Raw genomic sequence first — 9019 nt, 5'->3', positions numbered from 1 at the left:
TGGCTTGGGAAGTCCAGTGCAGAGATAATAGTTGTAGGCTGGGATGACTTTCGTATTGTGTTTGTCTCCACTTGCCCTGTTCTTTCTCTTGGCTAGGCATGTGCTCACCGTCACCGATGGAGACAGCGCATGGGGAGCTGGCAGTGTGGTCCAGCCTCGGAGTTGCTGTGCTCTTACAGCTGCACCTTCTGTGCTTCACCAGTTCCGTTTACGTTGCAATACTCATTAAATCTCTCTCTTGGCACGCTGTCAGGAGCTTTGTTGGATTTTGTAAAAGCAGTGTAAACAACAGGAATAGTTAAAACACAAAGGAATCATCCTGTGACTTATGTACAATGTCCACTATTATAAAAAGTATATCCTTTTTCCTTAGAACAGAAGGGAGCTCAATAAATACCTTTACTAAAGCTGCAATGTCTTAGCAAAACAAGCTTGCTTTTGTATTATATTAAAAATGTTTGTCTGTTCCCGATCTCAACATTTTAGCAAACCATTAACCTCAGCAGCATGCACCAAAATTTGAACGTTTTACATATGATGAAGTTTGTCGTGACTTTTACAGTATAAACTTGGAAACAGCGCTCTGAAAGAAAAAAAAAAAAAAGAAGAAGAAGAATAATTTGTTTAATATTAGTAACTTTTAAAGGACAGGTATTTCTGTTGTGTGTTACAGCTTCTCCAGACATTATACTGCAATTGAAAGCTCAGTTTCAGAACGCCCAGATAAATGAGAGGTACAGCTGTCCTGGAGGAAAGAAACCCAAGAGTAGCATGTGAACACTTTACATAGTGTTGAAATAGGCCAAGAAGGATTTTAACTTAGTAGTCACATTTCTAAAATGGTATTTCTATATAAAACTTCACCAAGTTTCCAGGCATTAAAAGCATTACTTTCACCCTCTAATGTCAGCAGGTAGAAGAATAATTCTATGGAGAAGCACCAGCCCCACCACGTGCTTCCTGCAATGCAACATAAACGCATCGCTCCAGATACCCAGCACAGACCATACGTACACATGAACAGAGCCATCAAAGAGCTGTGCACCGACTGTTTTCCTGAGTTTTCCATAACGATCTACAGTGAAATCCTGGCATTATTCAAGTCAGGAGTATACTGATCGCTTTGTTCCACGGTTCTTAACACAGGCATAATTATTTCATACTCTTGGGAATGTTTTGCTTGATGACCTTTTTAAAAAAAGAGGGAAGGTGTGTAGCTCTTTTACTGAGGCTCTACATTCATTCTTCTTTCAGTATTTTAGAATATAGGAATAGTGAATGAGCCCTTAATGTGGAAGCAGAAAAAAAGAGAGAGAAGCCAAAGTCATCTTCCAAGGCTGGGTATTCCCTACAACCCTAAGAGGGAAAAAATCGGAACTCAAACCTGTTTCACAAACATACACACCTTCAAAGGATTCTGGAGCTTACACAGGAAATTAAATGGCATCAATGTGTTGCAAGAAATGCTTCTTTCTAAACTACGTACCTTTTTTACTGTCAAGCCCAGTATCTACTGAAGCTTTACAGGAGGGGGAAGTGATGGTAAGCAGTGCATTCAAATGACTGCTTCTCTGTGTTCAGAGTAAGAGAACTATGGAGACATGTGAAGAATGTACAGCCTTTCTGTTGAAAGAGTGCACCCCATAAATATTTATACTGGTCTTTGGCAATATGCTAATCCAAGGCAAGTAATTTTTCCTCTCTTAAAAAGAATCGTGAAAGACAATTAAGGTGATTTAATTACTGCCACGCATAGACAGCAGATTTTGAACTCTTGACAGACATTCATCACAGTGCCATGTTATCCTAACCCCGTAACACAAGACTCTGAAGAGAATAGACAATTAAACCTAGACCATTTCCCCTACCTTCCTGCAGTACTCTGGGCTGCATCCAAATCCCAGGGACGCCAATGGGAGCAGAAGCCAGGCTTTTCAAGTACTGACTGAAAGCCCCAGCTTGAAATAAAACAGAAGTAGTTTGCATGCAAGTTTGCAGTTCTTCATGACACCAAAGTAAATTTAGCTTCACAGTCCTTTTCTGAATCATTGAAATCTGAATTTAAATGTAAGTGCAAGCAGCAAAAACATTGCTTAAGGAAGATTTAACTTTCATGTCCTTCACAGTTACCCACTATAGAGTTTCAACTGTATTGAACTTTTTGGTTTTTTATACACCTATAAAACCATTTGGCAGCTATTTCTCCCTTAAGCTCTTAATCCAAGGGGAAAAAATAAATAATAAAAAAGAAATCTGCATAAAACAAAAATGTTTGGAGCTGGAGTTTTTCCGAAAGCACTAATAAAACTTTATAATTTTTTATTTCTTAAGTTAGAGGAGGGAGGGAGGGTGTTTATGAGCACATACTCCAAGTTATGCTCTAAATCTTTATAAAATACTACATTAACGGCAATGCAACCAAACAAGAAGAGTGCTTCACTTAACGCTTTACTCTGTTGGGCCTTTTGATTTTATAGAATTAGAACTACTTCATTTTGAATATATTTCTTTGAGAATAAAGATGCAGCCATGCTCTGACTGCAAGCAGCAGCCCTGTGCTTTGCTGATGCGGGCTTGCTAGCACGCGGTGTACGCGTGGTCCAGTTCTGATTTTTATGTGGCTGCCCCATGTAATCTTTGGCAAGGGCTTGCATTTCTGTAGCCCCCAGTAGCCTCACCTATGAAAATACAGAGATCTGTGTATATGCAGTCTTTGAAACCTGCTTTGGAAATCTATGCTTCCATAAAACCTTAAAATCTAAAACATCTACCTACCAAATGTACTGTCTATTAAAAAGTGAGTATGTTTGGGTTTTGTCTGAGAGAGGTTCTCCCTTTTCTTTCACAAACAGTAATTCTTAGTTATCAATAAAAGTACTTTACCTCTTAACAAAGCACAAAAATGCTGTGCTTTAATTAACACAATTTGCAGGATTTTAGATCGGCACCAATATTTTGAAGCACTCAAAAAACATTTTACGGTTTAGCCTCAGCAAATCCATTCTTGCATTTTGAACTTCAAATCACGCCTCTGAAGAGAACACGTAAATGTTACATTTTCTGGATGTCAATGCTTTACACCCATTGCCCATAGTTCACAGCATACCAGGGACCATTCCTGGCCCTCCCCCTCCATCAAGCAACACAGCTAGGTGGGATCCTGCAAGGTACCAGCTCCGCACCTCTGCCCCGAGAGAGCCATCAGAATATGGCCACTCCTTCAAATTCCGTTGAAGGAGAGCTCCCTCCCCTCCCTTTTCTTAGCAATTCTTCCCTGAAGCAATTCATAAACAAAACACAGGATAAGGAATGGGCTCCAGGAGCCCCAAATATTACATTGTACATAAATGAAGAATCAGTGCTGTGGGTTAGCATCACAGATCAGCTTAGAGCACGCTATCGCACTGACACAGCTCTCTGAAGAAAGGCTAATGCTTACCAGATTATTCCATGTAATATCCTGTAATCCCGTAACGCATGATCGTTTCAAAACAAACTTGCGTAGGGAAGTAGTGGAGTTCACTAGCCTCCTTTAAAACCTTTCGTGCTTTTGGTGAGAGTTTACCTGTAACTTGGAAAGCGACAGTAAGCACTCCCGTCTGCGCCCACAGAGCTTTGACACCCTGCGTTTTCAAAGCAACTGGTCCTAGTCTCACAGCAAGGCCGTTTCTGAAGGAATTAAATGCCTCTTTCTGTTTGGCTGTATTCTCACACTGGAGTTTACATATGGGGTTTTAGGGGGGAAGCAGGGCAGGCTGTCCATCAGAAGCAGTGCATATGTTTTAGCAAAAAGGCAGGAACTTTAGCCTGAAGCTCCCCCTGCTTCACGACTTTTCCCCAATAAATGCCCTGTGGCAGCTCTGACCCTGTACCAGCTCCCACAAGAGGCACGTTATCTGAAGACGTATTTTCCAGCTATGGGGAATTTTATAAAGCAGCAAATTTTTCTAAGGTGCTCGCAATGGGCTTTAGGATGGTTTACATCTTCAGAGGAAAGGAAGACCTGAGAAAACTCCCTGTGGAAAACGATCTTCCAAGGTCTTGCTGTAAGAACATACACCTGCGTCAGAACATTTTCTGCATTCTAACAATGTCTTATCTACTTCTTTTCTCACCCAAAATATTAACCCAAATTTTGAGATACTGTATCAGAGTCAAATCTGCAGAACAGCCGAAACAAAACTTGACCGAAACCCGGCTCTTTTCCACCCGCACTAGTAAAGCTTCCCTCACGTCGCAGCTCGGCACCAGGTGCCTGTTACGGGAGCGTACGGGGCCGTCGTGGGCTTACAGGGCCCTGCCAGGATGACAGTCACTTTCAGCTTTAGCCCTGAACGCTGCTTACGGACAGGCAACAGCCCTGGCTACCGCGAGACACACCGGCAGCTTCAGCCCCTCTGCACATCACACGTGTTAGGGTAGGGGCGCAACCAGGCTGCAAAACTAAGGACTATCCCGTTATGTTTTGCTATACAGAAAAAAGATTTGTAACGGTGAGCTTTTTAACTTTTTTTCAAGCTTTTTTTATTCACCATTTTCATTGGTACTTTTTGCTTGTTTCAGGACTCGGGACACCAGTAGTGGTCAGCCTCTAGGCTTGCAATGCAAGAGCGAAGACGGTAGAAATCGTTTCAAGTGTCCAGCGCTATGAAGTCCAACTGCGTGCACAACAAACCCCCTTCCCAGCAACATACAAATACTGAAAAATATGTAGCAAAGTAAGCCGAATAAATCATAAATACTTGAGAAGTGTGGTGCAAAATGTAACATAAGGAGAGCTGAACTAAGGCACTTGTTTTCATTCATTACTGAGGACACCCTCTCTTCATCGCATCGTCACTCCTCAGCGAGGTCATCCAAATCAGTCGCTGCTCCCCAAATGTGAAAATGCAGCACTGCGTGTGAGACAGACACCACCTTTTACTTCACAGCACATTACTCAAAGGTGTTACCGAAGTTCTCCTGATAAACCCAGCATCAGCAAATATTTTAACTCCTCCTTTGTCCTGGTTTTAGACTTGTCAATTGTGTGAAAAGAAGTCGCCAGTCTATTTTGAGCAAAAACATTTTTGCAGAAGTCCCTGCTGGCTGCTATTAGCCAGATGGGATTGACACACGCACGCCCGGGGAAGGCGGGGAGCGGGATCAAAGTGTGCTAAGCGACAAAAACCAGAGCAGCCCCAGTCCGGCCCCAGATCCAGCCCCAAAAGAGCCTGCCCATTGTTTGGAGCCGCCACAGGCATGGCAAAGGTGGAACGGGCGTGCAAGCCTGTCAGGAGTTTGACAGGTGCTCACAACAGTGAATCGTATTGTTACGGAGTCCGTTGAACTAAAAAAAATATAGTAAAAACAAAACAAGGTGAAGTGAACCGCTGCTGCCGCAGTGCCGTGCCTTTGAAAGGGATGTGAGAATGGGAAAACGGGGATCCTAAGTTAAATCTGTAGCGAACACGCCGCTAAGTTTTCACACAAGTGCTCTGCACATCTCTGACTAACCGGGGAAGTGCAGTCAAGCCCAAACCAAGACCTCAAAAATTCACTTCAAGAGGGGAAAAGCCAAGCCCACGCTACTCAGTCTCCTTGTTCCCTCGCCACAAAAAAACCAAACAACAACAAAAAACAAAACAAAACAATAAAAAAAAAAAACCAAGGAAAACGACTCCAGAAGCCGCAGCCGTGCGAGCCTACGCGCGTCCACCTTCAGCCGGCCAAGCCGAGGGACCGGCACCGGGAACGGCGCCCCGGCGCGCCCGCTGCCGCCCTCCCGAGACGGGCCCCCGGGTGCGGGGCCGCGGCCGCCTCCCCCCGCCCGGCGGCGGCTCCGTCAGTAGCGGGGGGCGGCGGGGGGCGCCGGGCTGCCGGCGGGGGGTGGCGCGGCCCCGGCCCCGGGGCAGCCGCAGCACCGCAGCGTGTAGTTGCGGCCGCCGTTGTTGTCCCAGAACTCGCCCTGAGGGCTGCGGTAGCGGATGGCGAAGTGCAGGGCCGAGCCCTCCCGCAGGCTGGGCGGCACGCACAGGGTGAAGCTGTAGCGCTCGGCCGGCGGGTCGGGGGGCAGCGGGGCGGCCGGCACGTCCACGAAGGAGAGCCACTCGTTGAAGGTGTAGCGCACCGTCACCTCCCGGGGGCCGGGGCAGCCCAGCGCTCGCACCGTGCCCCGCACGTCGGTGGGCGCCGCCGGCCGCCCCAGCCGCTCCAGGCAGACGCGCTGCCGCCGCAGGCGCTCGGCGCTGGGCTCGCCGCCGTCGGGGAAGTCGGGCACCAGGCGCAGGGCGGGCGGCGGCGGGTCCGCGCCGGGCGGCGGCGGGTCCCGCTCCTCGGCGGGCGGGCTCTGCAGGCGGCACAGCGCGGCGGGCGGCACCTGCGGCTCCTCGGCGTCGCTGAAGTGCTTGACGCTGGCCAGGCTCAGCCCCAGCGAGTCGGCGAACTGCACCCGCTTCTTGCACTTGCCGCAACAGTCTTCGCCCGCCGCCGCTTCCTCCTCCTCCCCCTCCTCTTCCTCCTCCTCCCCCTCCTCCCGGCGCTCGCCGGGGCCGGGGGCCGGCGGCCGCCCGCCGCGGCTCAGCTCCAGCAGCACCAGCCGCTCCCCCGCCGCCTCCCGCTTGGCGTCGCGGGGCACCGTCGGGGCCGCGCCGCGGAGCCGCCGCTCCTCCGCCGCCAGCTCCTGCCGCGGCCGCGCGGGGCTCGCCATGGCGGGGCGCCCCGCTGGGCCCGTCCCGGCCGCCCCTGTGGCGGCAGGCGGACGGGCCGGCACCGCTTTATCCGGCGCCCCCGCCGCAGGCCCCGGGCGGGGGGCGCGCCCCCCCGCCGGGCCCGGAGCCTCCCCGGGGGCTGGGGCGGCCGCGGGCGGGGGCGGGACCTCCCGGGCCGGGCAATACGGAAGCGGCGGCGGCCGCGACGGGCGGCCCCGCACGTCCTCCCGCCCGCCGGGGGCCGCCGTTACCGCGGCGCGGCGGGGACAGCGGCAGCCACGCCGCCGGGAGCCCCGCGGGGAGCCGGGGAGCGGCGGCCGGGGAGCCCCCCGCCCCCCCGGGGTGCCGGGCCGCCCGAGCGGGGCCCCGGCAGTGCAGGCGCCGGCCACCGCGCTCTCGCCGGCAGCGGGGCGTCGCAGGCAGCCGAGGGAGAAGCCCCGCGGGTCGGGGCCGAGCGGGCCGTGGCCCCGCACCGGGCCGGCACCGCCGAGGGGTGGCCGCCGTGCTCCCGCGGCGGGGGCTGCGCCGGGGCCGCCCGTGTGCCGCGCTCGCCATCATCCGTCCGCCCCCGGCAGCCTGCGAGCTGCCCCCGGCTTTGGCGTTTATAAGCGGTTTCCACCCACCCTGACTGCAGAGAAAAAGCTTTGAGACCTGAGCTCGAGGACGAGACCCCACAGGTAAAGGGCACGAAGCGGGATACAGGTGTGAGCAAACCTCTTTCACCATTTTTCACCCCCGCTTGGTACCAGCGGTGCTCGTGGAAAAGCAAGTCCAAAGGCTCAGGGAGCACACACATGGGCACACGTACCCTTCCCGAAGGTCGCACTGTCTTCAAAATTCCTGCTTAAAAAGAAATCAAGGCAGAGAAACAAAATACAAGCTTTGCCTTTTCCACAAATAAAAAGAAGTAGAGGCCCCCTCGGTTTTATTTTCTGACCATGATGTACAGCAAACAGCATCCTCACAACAAGGTGCTTTTGTTAGTATGGAGAGATCTGTATCTGAGAATTTTCCAAACTTAATTCTATACTTCGTGCGTGCTGCTGCTATTGTCTGGGGTTGATTTGCACGGATGGTTGCAAAAATGCTACATTGTTAAACTTCCCTCCCTTTTTTCTATCATGGAAGAGGCACCAAAAAGCCTATGCAAATAACACGGTATTTTCTGAAGCAATATACTGCCACTATGGATTTATCAAGGGGGTTTTTGTTTGTTTGTTTGGGTTTTTTGCACAGTTAGTTTTATTTTTAGCATCAGCCCTGTCGCCAAAAAGCAGCCTCCCAGCGTGAGCTAATACAGCGCAGCTCAACTGAGTGTGCAGTCTGGCTCGCGCAGAGGAATGAATGTCAAAGCTGCAGAGACATCACTGACTGGTGCTCTTAGCAGACACTGCTGCGAGGGGGTTCTCGCTACACCTGGACCGAAGAGCTGAGCAGCCAACAGTCACTCAGGAGCACCAGATGATCTGACTCCTCTGGCTCCTGGTCTTGCACTCAACCTTTGCTAGTCGTTCAGTTTAGAGCATTGTAAGAAGAGGGACGAAGGACAAACATTGTCGCTGGCACCGGCTGTGCTAATGGAAAATGTGACGGATACCAGTTTGCCATCAAGTGCTCATCGCCAGCGCCCTGCAGCGAGCTGCCAGGCTCGGTGGGCTGCTGGGCCAGCCCGGCACAGCAGCGCCTTTGCCCGGGCCGGTCGGAGCGAGCTGCTTGCCACCATTTCAGCTCTTTAAACTAACCAGCCTCCAAAGTACCAAAGCACAGCGCACGCTCCTGAGTCACTCAGCTGAAGTCTGCGCTGCAGTGCAAGAAGAACGGTGGTCACCTTCCTGCACACACCTGCTGGCAGGAGGGCACCGGTTTCACCTGCTTTCGCCATCCCAACCTGCTGGTGGCTGTGAGAGCAGTGGATGCCAAGGCTGAGCCGCCCTCCTGCTGGCGTTCACTTTGGTGGGAACAGGTTACACTGCGGCGCTTTCTTACCTCTGCCTGGGGATGTGACCTCACAACCCACCTGCCCCAGGCTTGTGGCACCTCAAATTACCAAGCTGGAAAGAAGAAAAACGCATAGATGATGAGCAGGTAATGTTGCTTAGCACTTACAATACTTCCAAGATTCTTTAGATAAAATACAACACGACTAGTTTACTTTCTCGAATACCTATTTTACAGTGAGGAAAAACAGAAATGAAGAAACCAGCCCTCACTTCCTCATGTGGTATTTATTCCACTAACACGTGCTTTCTCAGCTTGCCAAAATATTAACGAATGTTTTAAGCAGCAAAGGGGGAAAGCGTGCCATTTGCTGGTGAGGCAAAACCATTTGG

At 51.0% G+C, this 9019-nt stretch overlaps 1 protein-coding gene across 1 annotated transcript; it reads right to left on the bottom strand.

Annotated features, from left to right (window-relative positions):
• Positions 1 to 607: 607 nt before the first annotated feature.
• PPP1R3G (protein phosphatase 1 regulatory subunit 3G) lies at positions 608 to 7231 on the bottom strand. The gene has a single exon (XM_080379978.1). It carries the CDS (start codon positions 6686 to 6688, stop codon positions 5825 to 5827), a length of 864 nt encoding a protein of 287 aa, XP_080236104.1. The 5' UTR covers positions 6689 to 7231; the 3' UTR covers positions 608 to 5824.
• Between the last annotated feature and the right edge of the window lie 1788 nt (positions 7232 to 9019).

Source organism: Falco punctatus, assembly GCF_963210335.1.
Source record: "Falco punctatus genome assembly, chromosome: 3".
NCBI classification, from domain to species: Eukaryota; Metazoa; Chordata; class Aves; order Falconiformes; family Falconidae; genus Falco; species Falco punctatus.
This window is presented reverse-complemented; position numbering and strand designations above follow the sequence as displayed.